Consider the following 23,142-nt stretch of genomic DNA (forward strand, 5'->3'; position numbering starts at 1 on the left):
AAAAAAAAAAAAAGAGGTAATCTCTTTCCCATTGCATGTGTTTCAATCCTTTGTCAAAAATATAAGCTATCTGTAGGTGAATGGATTTACTTATGGCTTCTTAACTCTGGTCCTTTGGTCTATTTAGGAGCCCTGGTAGTATAGTAATTCCTTGTTGGGCTGCTATGACAAGATCAGCAGTTTGAAACCAACAGCTGCTCCTTGGGAGAAATATTAAGCATTTTACTCCATAAATAGTTATAATCTTGGAAACCCATGGAGGCAGTCTTACTGTGTCCTGTAGGGTCACTGTGAATCAGAGTCAATGTGACAGCAGTGAGCTTTTTGCTTGGTTTGGTCTGTGTATCTATTGTCGTACCAGACCAGGCTCTTTTGGTGACCTTGTTCATATAGGCGTCTTGAAGATTGGTACATTTGGTAAAGGAGAAGCCTCCTACTTTGTGTTTTCTTTAGTAATGCTTTGCTTATCGAAAGCCATTTTCCTTTCCATATAAAGTGGCTGATTAGTTTTTCCATATCTTTAATGAATGATGATGTAACTTGGATAGAGAGAGCATTATATCTGTAGATTACTTTGGGTAATATTGATATTTTGATCATGTTAAATGTTCCTATCTACGAGCCTTGTGCATTCTTCCCATATGCATGTCCTTTTGATTTATTGTAGTGGCTTGGTAGTTTTATCTGTATAGGTTTTCTGCTTCTCCAATGATATAGTTTTCCTAAATAGTCCAACTTTTGAGTGATTACTACTAATGTTTTTGTTTTTCTGGTTTCCTTTTTAGAGTTCCCTTTCTTAGCATAAAGGAATCCAACTTAGTTTTTTATATTGATCTTGAACTGTTCAACTTTGCTGAATCTTTCAATCATCTCTAACAATGTTGTTGATATATCTTAGGGATTTACTATGCATAGTACTGCTATATATCATTTGCAACTAGAGATAATTATAATTCTTTGTCGATTTGAATGATTTTAATTTCTGTTTTTGCCTGATAGCGGTGGCTAAGACTTCTAGCACAATAGTGAGCAGGCACACTGATAAAGGGCATCCTTGTCTAATTTCTGTTCGCATGTGGAGTGCCTTCCGTCTCTCTCTGGTGATGGTGATATTGACTTGGTTTTCTATGTTTTCCTTTATTATGTAGAAGAATTCCTTTCATTTCTATTGCATTGAGCATTTTTATCAGAAATGTGCTTTAGCTGTTGTGATATGCCCTCTCTGTGTGTGTGTATATGGTTCAACATATATACTGTATATAGACATATACTGTGAATCACACTGGGTCATGATGTATTTGTGAGTGTGTGTGTGCATGTGTGTATGTGGTACTGTAGGATTCCTGTCACTGATATTTGGTTGGGAATTTAGACACCTATGTTTATGAGGGATATTGGTCAATTATTTTCTTTCTTAAGGATGTCGCTGCCTTATTTTGGTATCAGGATTATGTTCACTTCATAAAATTTATTTGGTAGTTTTTCACTCTTTCTTATACTCTGGGATAATCTGAGTCATAGGCAATGTCTTTTGATCATTTGGGTGCCATAAGGCGATGACAGTTACAAAAAAAAATTATAAAATACATTTACATTTCAGGTCAATAGTTATTGTGTGAATAACCAATGACAGTTTGAATTAAAGAGTTCTTCAGTTCATCTGCTGTAAATAACACATGCCCATAGTTTAAAACATTTTAAAATATAATATTTTTTTCACAATATGTTCCTCATTTATGTACATCATCATACGAATTTGTTTTGAAACAATATTTTAAAAAAACAATAATTACTGAGGTCTCAATATTCTGAGAGCTTCACAGATAATAATAAATGAAATATATGGAGAGAGTATCCAAAAGACTAGTTATTTCGGATCCTTTTCTGAAAGTCTTTCCTATTTACCCTCAAGCAAACTGAAAATCACAGCTGCAAAACAGTGCATTGAATTTTTCTGAGGTAAAATCGATATACAAAGATATGGTAAAATGTCAAGCTATTTCTTCCTACACATTCTCCATTGCTAAAATGAACCTCTTCTTACTGCGTTCATTCTGTCACCCTAGGAAGTCACCTACTCTGCTGGCTGGGGTACTGTGTCCAATTTATGTCCAAATACCAGAGGATAAGTCACATCTTACTGGTCACCTTGAGAAATGTCAAATGAGCAGGAACCTCGGTGCTGGCTGTATGAGCCCCTAATAAAATGATTAAAAAAAAAGATATATACAGAGGAATATCTCCACTGATAAGAAGCCGCAAAAGACAACTAGACATACGTAGCATTGCTTAGCTGTGGTTATTGAAATAAAAGAAATGGAGACAATAGGAAGGCAATGATGTCAGAGAAGTGTCCCCGACATGATCCGCCAGTGGGAAGACAGGGTTTTGCCATTCTGCACCTCTACATTTAAGCAGCAAGAACGTATTCAGGGTTCTGAAAAGATGAATGATTTACAAGTTTTTCAGGCATGACATTTTCAACCAAATCAATCAGAAGAGTCCTCTTAGTCCCTCTTCCAGAGAGATTCAGAAAGCATGGGAGGTTTCTACAGCAGCGAACAATCAGTGCTTGTACAGAGTTAAATATTCCCAGATAGACTTCTTGAGAGGACAGTTGCTTTTTCTTTTCCACATTCATGCAAAGGATTGTCATCATAGACATACTGCTGGCAATCACGTGAAATGAAGCATAAAAACGAACACGTTTATCTCCTACTCTTGGTTAGACATACAGTAATTAAACAATTATGATCATTCAGAATCCTCCACATGTACTCTAGATTAGATTCCAGTTTGTCAAAACCCTTAAATAGGCATGTGTAGGAGAGACATTGAAAACATTTAGTAGTTTGTATATCACAGTAGTAGTGATTTAAAAGGGACTCCTGGGTTCTCAGAGGGAGAAAGACAGACTTTCTACTCCCATAAAGCATTCCAGCCTCAGAAACCCACAGGGCAGTTCTACTCTGTCCCCTGAGGTCGCTATGAGTTGGAATTGACTGAATGGCAGTGAGTATGGTACTTTTTCATTTATTTGTTTATTTGAGGCAATCAGAAGCGGTAATGCACTAGATAGATATTGTTAAGATTTTACTAGATGATTGGAAACATAAAATCGAGATGAATTAAACATAGGGGTGCCATGAGTGCCTAGGCCTAGACAAAGTGGGAAGAGAATGAGGACAAAGGAGATGAGAGTCAGGCCCGAGAAACAGCAAGATTTAAAAAAAGAAACAGAAGATACAGATCACAGCACAGCAGATACATAGGAAACCCCATGTGTTAGGAGCTTGTAAACAGTATGTGAATATGTGTGTGTGTGTGTGAGTGTGTGTGAAAGATAAACATTAAATTGTACAGGACTCTAATGACTTATATGGGGGTGGATATCAATATGTAGTGATTTATAACATCTACTGTGCAAGACATTTTACTAAACAGGTTGTATACATTGTTTTCTATTCATTATTCAGACTGCCCATATGTAGTTGATAATTTTGACGATTTTATAGATTCGAAAACTAAGATTTCAATATGTAAACAACTTACCTTATTCAGGCCAGCCTCACGGCATGCAGTTTTGACCTTCCTTACCTACAGGTCAGTTTCTTGTACTCTGAGCTCTGGGTGAGCAAGGTACAAAAACTTCTGATTCCCCCTGTGTTCTGGTGAGTGGCATACAGAAGGTAATGAGCCTATATTTACCCAATATTGAATGTTTATTGTTATATTAGAAATACCCAGCTGGTGAAACTCTATATTAGTCAATGATTCTTTCAGAATCAAATTAAAATGTAAGGGTAACAGATTAATAATCACATGCTACTTTATTCACTGAATGATACTTACTAAGGTGAGGTGATTGAAGAATTTGCAAATTCATTCAAGACAATTCTTTCTAGAGGCCATAAAAGTAATATAAAATGCAACTGTGAAAAAAAACACCACAATTGTGCTTTGTCTAAAATCAACAAGGTGGGTGTATTGTCAGATTGGGTAAAACTAAAGACCATCTTTAGGATAGGTCTCTCAGTTTTTAAGATTGAATTTTCAGAACCTACTTAAATGTGGTAAATTCATTCATAAGCTATATATTTAAAGACTGGTGTGTTATGGAATCTAAAATGTAAGTTAGGCTTGCTGAGATAGTTGCACCATCACTTAACTTCAAAATGGCATGCTTTAAATCATATTAAAAATAAAGAACACTGGTCTAGAACTTTCCTTCAAATATCAGTTAATTATAGAGGGTTGGCCTCTTAAATAAGTACCGGCAGATTAAAAGTCTGTATTTGAAATCTTTTTCACTAAAACGGGAGGTTCTAAGAAAGAGGGTGAACTTTGTCTGTGTCACTTTAGCCACTTTGTTGAACACAGGTCTCATGACTTTAAAATTTACATGCTATAAAATTTAGCTTTGTTCTCTTTTCTAAGGGAAAAAAAGGAAATGGGAAACAAATAAAATGAAAAGGCATGTTCAGCCCTGAGAAAATACTCTGAGCTCAAATTCCTGTATTATTGATATAGTCACTTCCTGCCCATATCCAGGTAAAACGTTTAAGCATAACTATCCTAGGCTAGTCCTTTGCTTTCCTATAGTTTCATCTATAACAGGAATCATTCAAAGCCAATACATATAGCTCTTTCACCATAGCCCTGATAAGATTGGTTTTGTTTGAAAATATTCTTTAAAAAGAAGGCTATTTCTTAGCTCTAAGAAAATAACCCACTGCTCTCGAGTTAATTCTGACTCCTAGCAACATTCTAGGACAGAGTAGGCTTGCTGACTCAGATAGGCTCCTCCTCCAATGATATAACTGGCCCACTCACACCTGTGACCTTGCAGTTAGCCACTCCATGTGCAGCCCACTGCACCACCAGGGATCCCTGTCTCATATCAACCCTACAGGGTCGAGTAGAACCACTCCCCTTTGCATAGCTGAGGATGTACATTTGTAGAGATACAGAAATCCTCACGTTTCTCCTACAGAGAAGCTGTGGGGTTCAAACCGCTGACCTTACAGTTAACAACCCAATATGTGATCCACTATGCCATCCGGATCCCTGTGACTCGTATAGACACCTGACGAGTAATTATTAAGGACTCCACACAGGAGTTCTGTTTTTCTCTTTAAAGTGTTCTGGAAATACAAAGTGCACGTTTCATGTGGTAAACTGCTATGTCTTAATATTTCATACCCAAAGACAGGACATTCTCTCCAGACTCAACTTGACATGATTTATCATTTTTCATTCAAGAATAAAACATTGCAGATTTCTTTCAGCTGCCATTTTTAATTTTAAAATATAATCAGGATATTATGCAGATTTTATTATTTATTCATACTTATCATCTCATTTTCCTCCCCAAAGATTATTTGCCATGTTAAAAAGAAGAGAAGAAGATTATATTCTAGCCATATAAGTTTTGCTGCCAAATCGTATCATAAATAATTTTGATATTTTATTAATTTTCTGATTGAAGTGTATTCACTCTCTATCAAATTACAGTAATAATTTATTTCACATCTGTTGAGTGCTCTCCAGGTGCCAGGCAGGTAAGATGATGTCTATGATTTCTTCCCACAACAAATATCTGCGCTATGATTATTATCCCCCTGACACAGATATGGACTCTGAGGCTTAGAGAACTGAAGCATCCAAACTATGGTTATGAAGCTAAGAATGAGGACTGCTAATCTGATATTTTGAGTTCTATTATCTGCAGAATAGGACCGTGATAAATAAATAAATAAATATATATATATATAACATGCACACAGCTGGTGAGTTATTGACTGAGAGATCGATTCTATCACATGTCATTAGGATGGGGTAAAATTTTTACCCTTAAAATTGGGTTGACTTGACCTTTATAGACAAAGTAATTATTGTTCAAAGAACAACATCCAAAATTCATAAACTGTATATCAATTAAAGCACTTCACCTGTTCAAAATGAGGGCACAGTAGATGTCATTGGACTTGCACACTGCAGATACTCGAGTGTAAGCCCACCTGTATATCAGCTGAGACGCCTACATTTGTTATGCGTGAAGCTTTCTTTGTTTAACATGTTTTTCTTATTTAACCTTCAAAACATCGATGTATCTTTGTCACCAGAATACTTGTTTTCCCACTAAACTATTTACTCACTCAGCCAGCTATTTTCTAAGGCCTTTTTTTAAATCATTTTATTAGGGGCTCGTACAACTCCTATCAAAATCCATACATACATCAATTGTGTAAAGCACATTTGTACATTTGTTTACATCATTCTCAAAACATTTGCTCTCCATGTAAGCCCCTGGCATCAGCTCCTCATTTCCCCCTCTCCCTCCCCCCTTCCCTCATTAACTCTTGATAATTTATAAATTATTATTTTGTCATATGTTAACTGTCCGACGTCTCCCTTCACCCACTTTTCTGTTCTCCGTTCCCCAGAGAGGAGGTTATACTTAGATCTCTGTAATCTGTTCCTCCTTTCTACCCCACCCTCCCTTGACCTTCCTGGTTTCACCCCTCTCAGCACTGGTCCTGAAGGGATCATCCGTCCTGGATCCCCTGTGTTTCCAGTTCCTATCTGTACCAGTGTACATCCTCTGGTCTAGCCAGATTGGTAAGGTAGAATTGGGATCATGATAGTGGGGGACGGGCGGGGGGAGGAAACACTTAGGAACTAGAGGAACGTTGTGTGATTCATTGTTGCTACACTGCAACCTGACTGGCTCATCTCCTCCCCGCAACCCTTCCATAAGGGGATGTAGAGTTACCTACAGATGGGCTTTGGGTCTCCACTTCGCACTCCCCCTCATTCACAATATGATATTTTGTTCTTTGATGTCTGTTAACTGATCCCTTCGGCACCTCGTAATCACACAGGCTGATGTACTTCGTCCATGTGGGCTTTGTTGCTTCTAGATGGCCACTCGTTTGTTTACCTTCAAGCCTTTAAGACCCCAGACACTATATCTTTTGATAGCCAGGCACCACCAGCTTTCTTCACCACATTTGCTTATGCACCCATTTTGTCTTCAGTGATCATATAGTGAAGGTGAGCACACAATGATACGATATTTTGTTCTTTGATGCCTGATAACTGATCACTTCGGTACCTCATGATCACACCGGCTGTTGTGCTTCTTCCATGTGGACATTGTTGCTTCTGAGCTGGATGGCCACTTGTTTACCTTCAAGTCTTTAAGACCCTAGATGCTATATCTTTTGATAGCCGGGCTCCATCAGCTTTCTTCACAACATTTGCTTATGCACCCGCTTTGTCTTCAGCAATCATATCGGAAAGGTGAGCATCATGGAAGAGGCACCTAATTTTACCACAATAATGGCATAAAAAATGTACTGAAAAAAACTCGGCGTATATATGAGTATATATGGTATATTAAATACTAATTGTTTCCTTTGCTTTTCTGCATTTGTCTGAGTCTCACAGTGGACAAAAGGAATAACTGTAAGGCAATCACGTAAGTGCCACATGTAGCATTTATAAAATTGACTAGCATGGTCAGCAATCACTACCAGAGTCTTTAATCTTAGGATGATATTAGGGTCTACGTTTATCTTTTAACAAACAAACAAAAACATGTAAGTCGGTTTTTATTCCCTGAAGCTCACTTCATGCATGCTAAATTATTTATGTATCCAATTTAATATGTATTTTGCAAGTGACAGGACACCTCTCCTTAGGACCCTTTTTCCCTGACCCACCTGTCATGATGATGGGGTAAACAATGTCACCTTTCCCGTGCACAATGAATTACAAAGAAGTTGTAAAGTATACTATTCATCATGCTGGCACTAAGGAGGCTTCAGAAGTAGATCTCAGATAGCACGAACGCTGTTTAGACGGTTACCAGAAAGCAACAATTGGAAGCTTATACAAATGGGCAGATGATGAATGGACATGACAGCTCTTCAAAGACAAGGAGCACTCCTCTCCTACAAATAACCTTGTCAAAAGCAGAAGTAGCAGGGACCTCTGCTAGCACTCAGACTAGAATACTGTAAGAATGTGTTAATAGCTCTGCCTGATGGAAATTCATGCAAACACCCAGGTACTCAAAATCAAAAAGGAGGGATACTTGGATCGGAGGCAGCAACCACTCAAGCTTGATTTGAATTACAGAATGATCAGAAGAGAGTCAGAAAAACCCCCTCTGTTATTTTAGTTAAAATGTATTGAGTTTCAACAATACACCTATGGAAAACATGTGTATAACATATCTGCAAGTATTCTCCATAAATATTCAGTAGCCACCTAGAAATTGCATTGCACTGAAAATCAGGCTACTCTAGTTAGAGAGTGAAAAAAGTAATACCATTATTATATTCCTCCTTGCTATCACACCCACTGTGACTGAGTTGATTCCAACTCTTGGTGACTACACATCTTTATGGGAACAGATAGCCTCTTCTTTCTCACATAGTAGTGCTGATGGGATTGTACCTCATGGTTAGCAAGTCAGTGGTTACCTCACAAACGCCATCAGAGCTTCGCTTCTTGCTATCTCACTTTCAAAAACTGCCATTGAGTCAAGGATGACTCATTAGGGCCCCACAAGACACGGTAGAAATGCCTGTGTGGGGCTCCAAGACTAGAGCTCTTTATGAGAGTAGAAAGCCTCATCTTTCTCCCAAAGAGCAGCTGGTGGTTTTAAACTGCTGACATTGTGATTAGCAGCACAACTAATAACCACTATGCTAACACTATGCTCCTTGATATAGGTGCTTAAATATTGATATACTTAACATAATAGATTTGTACCTTAAATATGAGAGGGCTTCAAAAAGTTAATGGAAAAAAAAAAAAAAACCCGGAATCTTTTGAATAGATTTTTCCACAAACTTTTGAAGTCCCTTGATAAAACTGAAAAAAAAAAAAGTTTTCAATGCTCTCATCTAATATTCATGGTTAATACTGCAAATTGTCATCACAAAATAGAATGTACTTGTTTCAGCCTCAGAAGTCAGATGTCTAGTTTTTTAAGCTGTGATGATGTCAAAGGAAGAAACATGGCACTCAAGTTGAATTGCTGACAGAACAATTCGAAACCAACCCAAACCCCTTGCCTGCCAGCTGATCCTGAGGCCTCTGCAGGACAGAGCAGAATGCTGTATGATCTCCCGGAGCTGACACACTGCCTCAAACCCCAACCTTTCAGTTGGTAGCAAAGCACTTAATCGTGTAGATGCCAGGGCTCCTTCCTTTATAAACAGTGATTGCCAAACTTGGGAACCATCATTTGGGCTTAAATATAGTTCAATTTTTATATCCCTATTCATAAGCACAGTGTACCTATAAAATTTAGCCAATCTGTGGTGACCTGAAAGAAAAAAACTTAACAGCAAAAACTTGCAGCTATACTTCCATTTTCATATTTTTATTATATTACTTTTTTAATGAACTTCTGTAAGTAATAGTGACATATTGTTTTTTAATTATATATGTAGTTAGTATGCCACTGGATTGCTGCAACCTAAAAGTGCAAGGATTTTCTCTGTGTGTAGTGAACTTGTATCTGTGAAGTTGATTCAATCATTCCAGTAGGCATCCAAAGGGAATGGCACATAATTGAAAAGGGCCAAGCTAGTGAGACCTTGTTTCATATTGTCCTCTCATCAAGGATTCAAATCATCTATGGAATAATCAATCTTCTGCAGAGGAAGTTTAAAACTCAAGTAGGTGGAGAGAATGCTAAGGACCCATACAAGCTCCTGGTGGTCTGGGCCTTGCTGTGCTGGATTTCGGGCCTGCTTTTGGATGAGGGGAAGAGGCTGTTTGCTCAACACCAGCTAAGAAGGATAGAAAGGAGGCTGGATATAAGTAGGACTTAGTCAAGACCAGAGGTTTCAGAGAAATATGCAGGGTAACTTTAGAATCTTGGCTTATAGTCAAAGCCTCTGAGCCAAAAGAGGCTGGCTGCCTTCCCCTGTTTTTATTAAAACACAGGTGTGCTACCAACAGTGCCTACTGGGAATAGTGTATATTAATCAACTCAAATTGCATGAGTCCCACACTAGAAATATTGCCGACATTCAATATGATATTAACTTTCAATTACTGGTGAGACTTTTCAAGGTAGTTGCTGGTTGTAAGTAAGCTTCCTGCTAAAAGTCAGACTGCACCACAACGGGGAATTTAAACAAAGTTGAAGTGTCAGGAAAACTGGCCCTTCTTAGAAAAGCGTAAAAGAGTATTAGGAACATGCATGCATGGTTATATTATCTAAGGACTGCTGGTGGTGCAATGGTTAAAGCACTCGTTTGCCAAACTAAGGTTTAGCAGTTTGAACGAACGCAAGTTACTCCACAGGAGAAGGCAATTACAGTCTGCTTCCATAGAGACTGCAGACTTGACAATTCAATGGGGCAGCTCTACTCTGTCCTATAGGGTCGCTATGAGTCGGAACTGATATGAGACAGTGGTTTGGGTGAGATTACATTATATTGAGTTTTTCCTACATAAGGTAACTTTTACTACATTGAAATATTCCTCATAGTTCTATCAGGCTCTTAAACATCATGACAATAATTTTTGGAAAGGTCAGAAATATAATATAATTTCAGTCTTAATAAGGTAATGTTAGAGGTTTATAAAATAATAACGGCTAAAACACTCACTTGCTAAACCAAAGTTCAGTAGTATTTATTAAAATATTTATACATCGAGATAGAAAATGTCTATCAAATGATGCCAGTGACCAATTAAAAATAAAAAATATAAACTCACTGCCATTGAGTCAATAATGACTCATTGCAACGAGTTATATACTATAACATCTAATAGGTACCTTCTCATTACTATGGGTTGGGCTCTGTCTCCTGAGAGTTACATGTATTAACTAATTTAATTCTCACAACAACCTTATGAAATTATAACTATTAGTATCCTTATTATATAGAGGAAGAAAATCAATAGCTATTCAATGGGGGCGCTATAACTTAACACCAGTCAGTTTGGCTCCAAAAGCCACACCCTTAACCATGTTGTAAAAAATCAAGATACTTCAAAGCAAAGAAACAAAAAACCCACACAGGGATGGCAGTGAATTCATCCACAAATGGCTACCCGGTCCATGTATTTCAAAGATGGATATATGAATAATCACAGTCACTTCTCACCATATTTCCTCTGCATATCCACAATCTAAAAACACCACCCTCTCCACTTTATTCTGACCACAGCCACGTGTTAGCATTTGCCTCTTCAAAACCATAGCATGCATTTGCACAATGTAGACCAAGCAAGATGTGAATGACTGAGTCACACATTCAACACCTTGAAATTAAATTCTCCTAACATGTTTTCATTTTCAAAACATGACAAGAATGGGTCCGACAACTCAAATCTCCCTTCTCCTACCCCAGCCCTTCCAAACAGAACTTTCAATCGTCACTGTTGTGTGTTGTGTCTTGCCAGTTAGTTTAATTTATATGAAAGCTGTTCTCTAATTCTAGTTCACCATAAATGACAGAAACAAATGCTCAGATTACCTCGAGAGTTCCTTTGGCAGAATAGGCTGCGTATGAATAGAGCAGTTCTTGGCCGCTGTCTTTTCCAGCCTCTTTGCCACACGGCTGGGCATTGGGATAAAAGCATTGGCGGCTGCTCATCAGAGTCAGGGTGCTGGGAGAAGAGCCTGGGAGATCAAGCAGCACGGAGTAATTCACCAACTGGACGTCTTCTAGGCCCAGAGACGTCCACTGAGTCTTAATCTTCTTTGATATTTCTGTGTCATCTTCACTTTGATACAGCTGGTCCAAATTTCTGAAAGAAATTTTAAAAGCACATTTTTTTAAAAGAGCATCTTTCTTCCTCCGATATGTGACTGCTCAATAAAGGAACACGTTAAGAGATATTGTCGGAAACAGAAAGGTGAAGTCTAGGGGACTTTCCATCAAGAAACTCCTGGTTTGGTCAAGTGATGTGCTGTGTGCAGAAATGACACTCAATAAAAAAAGGAATCAAGTAAGGTTTAAAATCAAAGAAAGATAAGAGCACCATGCAACAGTAGAAATTGGAGATACGAATGCCAGCTAGTCATTTTATTATGTCGGATCTTTCTGTCAACAGCAATATGCTCCCTTTGAAGCTCAGTTTCAAAACCAATTGTCATCTTAGTTGAGACGGCTCTGCTTTGCAGTCCTGTGAACCGACAGAAAGCTATCTGATTAATATGTATCACAAGCAGGGAGGCATCATGAGACTTAACTCGACAACTGGTTAACCACATGTTGCTATTTTAAATACTGCAAAAAAAGTCTTTTAAAATACATATTAAATGCAAAAGTATGAGATGCTATGGACATAATGATATTCAATAAAACCAGTATGCAAGGTAAAACCAGAACACAGATTGCTAAAGCAATATGGAATACATTTTAATGTTTTCATATCTTTACTTCTGTAGTCTACACATCCCTTCCTATCTGCTCTATCATCCACCCTGAGACCACCTATGTGGTTATGACATCCAGGAAACCAGACAAAATGTGTTAAGAAGACCTGTACAGTATCTGGTGCCTGATCAGATTTGGAGATTATAAAATAATATTGTATTCAGTTATTACTGTGAAGAAAAGAGCCAAATATATCCCTCTACTTTTCTATTTGGGTCTGTTTTGTTTTGGTTTGGTTTTATTTGCTTTTTACCAGTAATTGACTTCCTAGGTACATATGAGGATATGCCAAAAAAATATTGCAACTGGGATTCCAATTCACATATTCTGGGTTTATTCCAAGTGAACTGTGCTTAAACATATCACTGTTATCATTGTAGGCAAGTTATAGCTGCAGGCAAGTGCTCTCAGTAATATATTTTTCTTAATCTTGGAAGGCTGACTTCCATTGTTCCAATGACAACACATAGCTGCCAAGAGCATCCGCTGGGCCAGGGCCCTGCACGTCAGAGGGGTCGGCTCAAAGGGTTGAGTGAATATTTGGGGAATTCCAGAGAGGTAATATTGATAGATTGTTTGGGGGTGGCGGTTCCCAGTGGAATCTTGCTAAGAAGAAGTTTCAAGGAAATTGAGAGTTGTATTGGTGAGAAAAAGGAGTCATCCAAGGAATTCGTTCCGTCATGACAATGCACCTGCTCAGTCTCTGATGGTTGCAGGCGCTGTCTTATCATGCAGTGTGAAACTTTCTGCCTGCTCCAAGCTTTCACCTTCCTCCTTTGGACTTGAATTGTTCCACATGTTCAAGAATATGGAAAAGGAGCCCGATTTGCCTCTCTTGAACATATCCCAACTGTCACGGAAACCTGCAGGGAATGGAAGAACACCGCATTTCTGGGGGACAGTTAGAGAGCTAGAAACTCAGCCTTCAGAAGTGGATAGACCTAGCTGGAAATGACTTGAGAAATATTAGCCTCACGTTTTGATCTTTTATTTAAATTATTTCCAAAATTTTGCAGCAAGATATTTTAACATTTTAATATTTTGAAGGTTTGCTATTTTGACCCATTGTAATTCTTTTTGATATATAAACAAAAATGCTTATTTCAGGACCCTGCATACCTAATCACCCCAAAACAGGAAACATCGAGAAAATGATTAATAATTACATGCAGTACAATAGGACATTATCTCTGGAAACAGGTTTAGGTTTGTTGACAAAGCTTCGGAGCTGGCCGACACAGGAAGATGAGATAATCCACTGTGGTCTAGTTCTCATCTAATTTGTACGGCTAACCTCTGTCCTTTTTAATATTTTTCTGCAGTATCTACTTTGACCAGTATTGGTGCCACTTAAGATTCAAGGAAGAGCTGATTAGAATTATTTTTTTAAAAATATGAAAAGGAATATTCTGTTTTCTATCCTTTTCTTTTTTTTCCTTCCAAACCATTTATGAGGAGCAAATCCAGACATCCTATAGTTCCACAGTTCAATCATATCCAGCAATGTTGAACAATCACTACTACAATCAGTTTCAAAATATTTTCTTCCTTCTTATCCTCCTTGATGTCCATTTCCCCTTACCCTCCTACTTCCTCTGCCTCCACCCCCCACCAGGAACCCCGTTTCTAGTTATTGTCTCAATAGATTCACCCATCATGGGTTTCACATACCAAGAAACATAGAAAAATACATAACAGAGTCAAGAGTCTACCAACGATGTCAGAATACCACAGAGATAAACCCCAAATGGAAAAATACAAAAACACAGGAATGATTAAAACCAGCTCAAGCACAAAGCTTATCAAATGGAAGATCAAATGACAAGGTTCGAACCATTCACGTCAGATTGATCATTTCAATCTACTATAGTTGTCTCCCCAATCTCCTGTATCTCATAATCAGGTTATTCCCATCCCTCAATCATGGTCAGAGGGACATCATCAGAGGCCTATATTCCCTGAGTAGCTTCTGCAAATGTACTTTGGGCTTCCCCTGTCATCCATAGCTTTCTGCACACCAGTCTCACAACTGGAGCTCTGATACCATTCCTTCTTTTGGATTTGGATGATATCATTTATAATGCTTGGATCACAGACATTGGTGTGCTTCTTTCATATGGGTTTAGTTTGCACCTCACATAGAAGAATGCTTGTTTGAAAATAAGCCATTAAGAGCCCAGAAGCAATTCTTTCTGATAGCTGGGCACCATCCAATTTCTTCACCACACTTCGCTGTAGCATCCATATTTTCATGACAACAAATATCATAACAAGCAGAGCCATGTCATAAGGATGACTTGTTCTTACATTGGAGCAAGGGTTAAGTGTGAGCCCAAAACATCATATTATTTTCTAGTTTTATGTTGTCTTCTACTCTTATTCCTCAATTTATATTATGACTGAAGCCCCAAGATTATTCTATTGTGATATGGCAGAACATTCAGTTGCTTGGAAACTTCGCTCAATTTTATAAGCAACTAAACTAGAAAGGAACATCAATAAGGTTTTCTTGAAATATTTACAAAATGAACTCAAAAGTTCACGTGTGATCATTTAGTTATGCATTTTCAAGCTAGAAATAAAAATGAGCAACACAAACGAGGAATTTGAATAGTTTAAGATTCTGTTTCCCCCTCTATCCATTTATTAATGAGAATACAATGGGCTCCCCAATGATTGTGCATTCACTATGTTTATCCTACAATTCCTCTTAGCTGGTCCCAGCTCCAAAGTGTTTTGTGGTGTAAAACCATCTCACCATGCTTCGTGATACAGAATAGCTCCCATGGGAAAATTAGATGCCTCTTTGGAGGCTCCGTTGAGGAATCAGCAATTTGTCCTAATGTTAAATAATTTAGAAATAGTACTGTGTTCTACTCACACAATACTTGTGAGGATAGTGCAGGACCAAGTAGGGTTTTGTGCTGTTGTACATATGGTCGCTGTGATTGCGAATCAACTCAATAGCAACTAACAACCTTCAGATCTAATCTAAAATCACTAAGAGAAAAGATGTCTATATTCTATACTTAGCTATTATTTTCAATGATGTTCATTATGACTATTTGACACTAGTGGCATCATGGTGGCAAATTGGGCTATGAACCCCAAGGCCAGATGTTTGAACCATCAGCCACTCCACAGGAGAAAGACAAAGCTTTGTAATCCTATAAAGAGCTGTACTTACAAAAACCCACAGAGACAGGTCTGCCCTGCCTATGGGGACCTTTGAGTCAGAATTGACTCAATGACAGTGAGTTCCATTTTTTAATATTATCAAATAATATGAACATATAAAGAACATATAACCATATAAGATAAAGATACTGGAAAGAATAATCCAGTTTATGATGCAGAACATTCATAATTCACTGAAGCTGTCAGGTGCTCTTCCTTTATTCTATTATTAACCTTGGCCTCCAGGACAACCACACATCTAATGTGTGTGCTCCATATTACATTGCTTTATAGATTTAATACATAAATATGCATGTGCCCTTAGCAATTCATCCTCTTAGTTCAATATGTATTTGGCCCCTATATAATGAATACGTCATGTATGTATTTTGTCACTTAGTTTTCCACCTAGTATTAGGTTTCTGAGATTCATCAGGTTTATTCCTTGATTCTTCTAAGAAAAATATTGGAAGGTTTCGTCCAGTTAGCTATTATCATAAACACACTGCTGCATGGATCATTCTTGTTCATATTTTCTCATAGACATGCAAAAGGGTTTCTATAGTCAACATATTACTGGACCAAAGGAGAAATATTTTGTATACATACGTCATATGCAGTGAGAATGAAATGATATTTCATTATATGGTTTACTCAGGAATACAGCTTCTGATTTCAGGGTAGACCAGTTCTTTGTACTGTCAACCGTATTTAAGAGATCCTACTCATAGCTCTAAACCCATCTCTGTGGCAGAAAGATGAGGCTCTCGATTCCCTTAAAAATTTACAGTCTCAGAAACGCACAGGGACATTCTACTGTGTTCTGTATGGTTGTGATGAGTCAGTATTGACTCCGTGAGTGATTGCTATCCAATGAGGCAATATAAGGGGCTCAAAAATGCATGGAAAAATGGAATAAAAAATAATGGGATTTCTCCATAACATTTTAGAAGGCTTCTTGAGTTGTAATTCTATTGTGGAGTCTGTTGATATTTCCTTGATTACTGATGAGAAGCACTGCATATATTAATTAGCTATATACGTTTCCTTTCTTATACAATGATTGTTCATGCATTTTGCCCAAATTTCCTGTAGGACGCTTTTTATAACTGACTTATAGGAGTTATCTGGATAACGTTTCTTTAACCACACTGTGGGCCACACGTTTTCTTGGTTTGGGTTTCTTGTCTCAGTGTCAATGTGCGGTGACAGTCCTTAGCTGACATCGAGTTCACCTTGCCCGACTCCTGTGGGCACCATGTGGACTGAGTTGTTCCCTGGGATTTCCCAGACTTTGGCCTTTGGAAGTAGATCACCAACCCTGCAAGGGTTTCAACCGCCAATCTTTTGGCTAGCATTTGAGTGCTTATTGCTTGTACTAAGCTATCGAGTGAAAATGAACAGAGAGTCATCTCTTTGATGTACATGATTTTTAATGCAATGTAATAACTTATATATTTTTCTGATGCTCTTAAAAAGTATTTCTAATTCTGAGGTCACACAATTATTCTCATGTTTGCTTCCTCTAAAAGTTTTATGTAACTGTTTTTCATTATGTTAGCATTTTCTTTACCTGGAATGTATATGTGTGTGGTGTGAAGGAAGTATTGAATTTCACTTGTGTCTGTATGAATAACCACTATGTGAGCCCACTTTGTCAAATACTTCCCACTAATGTGCAATGAATGTCAACCGGAACACCTATGAGTGTCAATATTAATATAGAAGAGACAAATGAGATGTTCTCGTTGAAAATCAAGTGGAGGAACTTACCAATCTTTTGCATATTTAAATATTTTGAACTAATTATGAAGCAGCATGTTATTAGGGAGACAGATATAAAAGAGTAATGAAGTAAGTTGGAGTCCAGGAGCAGACCCACACACATACAAACATACATTGGGATATTTAGATATGTATACATATATCCCTAGCAGGCCTTCCTTGGGAATCCAGTTCCCATTCAGGTTTTTCCTCTGTACGGCAAATCAAATTCAGTGCCCTCTCATGGAGGCACCCTCTTACTGTCCTCTGTGCCACCTGCTGTTCGTCCTCAGGAGGATCATGACCTAGGTGTGGGGCTCCATCACTCATTTGCAGGTCTGAGCTTTCCACACACAGGTTTCAACACTGTTTCCAAAATTTTGATTCTCCTACTATGGGATTTCTCCTACTATGTTGTCAATTCAAGATAATAGGAAATTGAAGTGGATTCTGTGCATTGTGTGAAGTCTCTGTGTTTTACATTTCTGTTCACAAATACAACCAGAAAGATCAATGCACCGATTGCCAAAGTGATCCCTCATTAAGTCACACATTATCCAAGGAGGAAAACGGTGTAAAGGAAATCAAGAATGATTATTGAGATAGTTAGTTTATTGTGCCATCTTGGCTGATAAACACAAGTGGGATTAATTGAATGGCCCAGAGATAAATGGTTCCGTGAGCCTCGCCTTTCATGTCTCTCGCTCTTTGATCATTGGACCAGTGGGCGGCTGCCTTGCTTGTTCTGTGCCTCAATTTACAGGCTACACTACCTGTGGGATGCCTAGCCTGTGTACTGTGTCACTGTAAGTTGAGGTCCCTTTAAGACCACACGATTAGAATGTACATCTCTGGATCAGGGGACTGACAGTTGATAATCTGCCTGGCTGTTTGCTGCCTATGCTGAGATAGCCTAGCTCTCTCTACAGAGGACTACCTATGGCCCTGAAGACTCATAGGACTGCCACTGTCTCACAACTCTCTCTCACGGGAGTGAGTTGCACTGAGCCATTTGTACTGCTTTATAATTTAACTGTTCATTTCTTGTATTATGGTAGCTATTTGTATATAATTTAACAGTTTATTTCTTGTGTTATTTATCTACCTTTATAAACAAATATATAAAATTATTGGCAATCTGGTTTTATCTCTCTAGAGAACCCTGTCTAACACATTTTGGTACCAGGAGTACTTCTAGAGAAATAAAATCATAAATATGGGCTACTTAAATTGTCTCTCCAGCCTGATTAGTGTTAACACTAATCTACTTCAATACCCCAAAGCATGGATGAGTCTGCTACTCCTACTAATCCATGGTGTGAACTAGCAAAGATAATATGTAAAGCAGCACCACCAAGAGATGAGGTGCTGGTTAAAGGAGAGCCTCTGAGTGATCGTATGTTTGATATTTTCCAGGAGTTTTGTAAGGATGACAAGTATAGGGAAGCACTCTTGCTCGTCTGGACTCATAAAATACTGATGTTAATTTATTTAAATCATAGCAAAACAATGTCACACTAAGAAAATGAATAGTCAAAAAGTCATGAACATATATTTGGATTGTTTCTTTAGATTACATTTTAAAAGATTACATTTTAAAGTTAACTATTGCTTGTTGATACCTGTCTTAAAGTGTGATTTTAGGACACCATAGGGGTCCTGTGTTCTGAATTCAAGAAATCTTTAAATATAAATCGTGTCATACAAATAAGCAGTCAGGGTCTATCATTATATATGTATATAGATATATAATAAGTATCTTATGTATCTATATACATAATAAATGTAATATACCACATAAATAAAACAAGGGAAAAGAACACAAATAAGTGGTCATCAAGAAAAACCATGTAGATAGAAATGTTTTGGTCAAATAATTCTATTCATTAATCATGTCAAATCTCTTAGAAAATTAAAATATCTTGATTTTCTTGTATAGTTCCCCAGTTGTTCTGACCTTTCCCCCACAAGACATAAATATCTGGGGGCATATGTTGAATGGTGCAGCTATAATTTGGGGGTTACCTATAGTAAAAAAGAAATTTAATTGAAAAATAAACTATAATATAATCTCAATTTACTAAAACTGAAAAATCAGAGGAGTGTGTCACCTAAAATCACAAAGAATTCACTTGACAGAAAGTTGTACTTTTCCTTAATTTTAAAAATAAGGGTTTTCATGGGCCAGTAGGTATGGCAGGCAGCATAATGAACTGTCATGCTTAAGACTGGAATATAGAAGTAACTTTGGCATTAGTGTTCGATTGGCCAATGGAGAGTGGAACTGGAACGATTTTGGCCTTGGTAGACAAAATTCTGTTTATATCAATGCACCACACCTGCTCCTGGATGAGCCACAGAGCAACACTGATGTCAGAACTGGAGGAAACGATGCATGTCATATTCCTAGTACCAGCGTGAGTGCCAGGAGTGTACCGCCAGTCAGTCAGGGGAAAATGAGTGAAAGGCACTAGCATCACACAAAAAAGCTTAAATTTAGCACATTAAGCACATGGCCTCTGAGAGTCCTTTATCTGTGTACACAATAACACATGTGAATATAGCAGCATGTGTGCACACCGATACTGTAATTGCATGCTATTTCTCTCTAAGTAAAAATCAATGCTTTCTCTAAGGTTGTGATTTGACATGTAATGTTGTGAATCATACCCTATGCAGGTGTGGTGAATTTAAAGACTACATTTTATAATTACTTTTTAAAAATTTCTTAGTTTTACTTGAGAAATATTAATGTTATAGCACATTGCCAGCACAAACCCTCTCTCACAGAATGTCAAGAATTTAAGCAATTAAGCAGAAAAGTCACACCCCTTCCCTTCCCTTGCAAGTGAACTACCGATTGTTTGCCAAATAAAGGAGTGTGGCTTTGTTCAACTGCGTTTAATTTGAAAAATAGCACAGTGACTGTAAATTGCGTTCTTCACATCTACCATGAAGGGTCATCACTGTGAACCCAAATCAACTCAGCGATAGTAGTTATAGCAAAATTAAAACACCGAGCTTGATGTTTTTGACGTCGCATTTTCTAATCATCACACAAAATAAAATTCATAAAAAACTCTTTGATAACTACTATTATTGCCCTGTTTCAGTAAGGAAATTGAGTCTCAGATAACATAAGCCAGATGTAAAATGTCAAGATCAAATAATTAGTTGTTCAGCTTTCCACTATACCATACATAGCAGTGCCATGAGTCAGAATGGCGTGCAGGCATCCTCAAACTACGGCACGCGGGCCACATGCGGCCCGCCGAAGACATTTATCAGGCCTGCTGGGTGTTTTGGCCCTGTTTGTTTTTTCACTTCAAAATAAGAGATGTGCAGTGTGCATAGGAATTTATTCATAGCTTTTATTAAATTATAGTCCAGCCCGCCAATGGGTCTGAGGGATGGTGAACTGGCCCCTGTTCAAAAAGTTTGAGGACCTCTGGAGATAGCAACTACTACTTAGAAAGAGTATGAACTCTCCCAATCTGGGCTGCTTCCTGAAAGCAATAGAATCACTGAGTTTTAGATAGTAGGGTCTCTGAGCAAGAACATAAATAACTATATGATTTGAGAGTGAAAGAAGTATATGTTTTATGAATTAGAAAATGACACTATGGGAAATCAAAGAAACTATTTCTTATACACATATAGACCAAATTTTAGAGTTTGCAAAACAACTGAGCAGGAAAAAGAAAACCTGCTTCGTAAATAGTTTATTTTTACAAGTTAACATAGAAGTAGGTGGGCTGAAAGAGATCTAATGCCCTCCCTTTATCATGGTCATCAAAGATAACAAACAAGGTGTGCAGCTGATGGCTTGGTTAAGTAATAAAAAGCATGCTATGTGGTCCATGACCTTCACCTAAATCCTAGGCATCCAGTTGATGCTGAGTAAATACTTGTTCAATTAATTACGATTATTTTCAACCTTAGGTTCACAGAACAGTAAAATTAGCTTCAAAACAAGACACAAAGTAAGATAGTTGACCTGTGATTCATTATTGTGACACAAAGGAACAGATCTAGTGTGGATGCAGTGTCTTCCACCTTTGTCCACGATTGCACAAAAGACAATCCCATCTCTTGTTAACAAGGAGTCCATACGGTGAGTAAAAGAAAACCATAAGAATCGATTATAAGAAACACAAACACAATACGAGCATATCAGCACGATAAAATATTTTATATATATATAAAAATATAATATATATATTTTTAGAAGAAAGAATTGGGATGAATGAAACTGCAAAACAGTTGACAAGGAGAACCACACCTGACTCGCTCTGGCTTCCTGATTGCCCTGTGGCAGTGGTCAGATATGCGTTCATCATCTTTCTTTACTCTTCTCCCACTAGCCCTTCCTCCCAATATACTTCTGTGCTGGGGTTGATCATTCTGCACAATGGCCACACAGACTCACACAATACTGAAAATTAAAGGGGTTTAGCAGGGGAGTAAACACACTACCACAAGCCAGAATTAGTAGCACAGGGTGACACATCGGGCTGTAATGCACAAGGTCAGCCATTTGAAACCACCAGCTGCTCCTTGGGAGAAAAATAGGGCTGTCTACTGCTGTAAGGAGGTACGGTGTTGGAAACTCAAAAGAGGCAGTTCTACCCTGCGCTACAGGGTCACTCACTATATGCTTGCATCAACTCGATGACACTGAGTTTTACAAATAAGGATACAGTCATTGCTCACAGCAACATCTTTCCTCAGCCCACAGCCAAGTCTTCCTCAGTCCTCAGCCTCTCAGCTCCTTGGTCCCTTGGCCTCTCTCTCCATGGACTGGGAAGCGTTTCTGTTCATCTTCCTCACAAGCCCCTCGTACCAGAGCTGCTTCTCTGTTGTCTCAGTCCTTTGCTCTATCCCATCATCTCTGTGCCACAGCCTCTAGATGCCTCTGCTCTTGGCCTCCACCCCTCCAGCCAGAGATCTTGAACGTGCTCCTCCTCTGATGGTCTGGCGATTCCTCTGTGTATCTGAGAAGGCGCATATACAGAGGAATGGCTTTGGTGGGTGTGGGTTTTGCCTTTAGCAGATCATAATCTCCAGAAAACCAAGGATACCATTTGGTTCACACCTTCTACTAAAATAAAGACTTAATCTCACCTTAATCCTGTCCATTAGCCTAGCAGAGAACTCCTTCCACAATGGAATCATAGCCACAGGCATAGATCCAGAATTATGATACAGGAGTTATGGATAGAATAGCGATATTGATTTTCTACATCTCAGAAGGGTTTCTATTGCTTTATAGAATACATATGTGACTGTTGCTTTATAGAATATACTAGTCCTGCACAAAACGACATACTTATTGTTCATAGTGACTACATTCTGAGACTCTCTCTGATTCAGGAAGAAGTCAAAAAGAATATGATAATTTTTGTGCACCCCAGGTGCCACATAGAGCACACAAGTGCATATAACACATAGAGTTTATGGATAGCACACATAGAGCATATATATAATGTGTACAGAGGACACACAATGTAAAAAAAAGCACATAGGAAAGTAATCCAAGGTGCTGTGTGGTTTGCAAAAATATATATATTTTGTGAGCACTTTTTGCATTAAAATATGGTCATCAAAGGTCACTTTTCAGATTAAATTGCCTTAAGTATACTCACAAAATGCCCACACCTTATCAAATATTAATTAAATATTTTAACTAACTAAATATAACTTTAAAAGCAGTTTCAATATGTTATTTAATATATGTGTGTTATAATTTTCTAGTACAGTCAATTTAATCTTGTGTAGTACT

At 37.9% G+C, this 23,142-nt stretch overlaps 1 protein-coding gene across 1 annotated transcript in view; it reads right to left on the reverse strand.

The window, feature by feature from the left end:
* Window positions 1-23,142, reverse strand: part of NAALADL2 (N-acetylated alpha-linked acidic dipeptidase like 2) — a 779,627-nt gene that overhangs the window by 611,970 nt on the left and 144,515 nt on the right. Inside the window, exon 3 of the mRNA XM_045294988.1 lies at window positions 11,514-11,787. Within this exon, the coding sequence (XP_045150923.1) occupies window positions 11,514-11,787 (274 nt within the window). The remainder of the gene's footprint in view (window positions 1-11,513; window positions 11,788-23,142) is intronic.

The sequence above is a fragment of the Echinops telfairi genome, unplaced genomic scaffold (assembly GCF_000313985.2).
Source record: "Echinops telfairi isolate 266 unplaced genomic scaffold, ASM31398v2 ScPeMD7_4225;HRSCAF=4972, whole genome shotgun sequence".
NCBI lineage: Eukaryota > Metazoa > Chordata > Mammalia > Afrosoricida > Tenrecidae > Echinops > Echinops telfairi.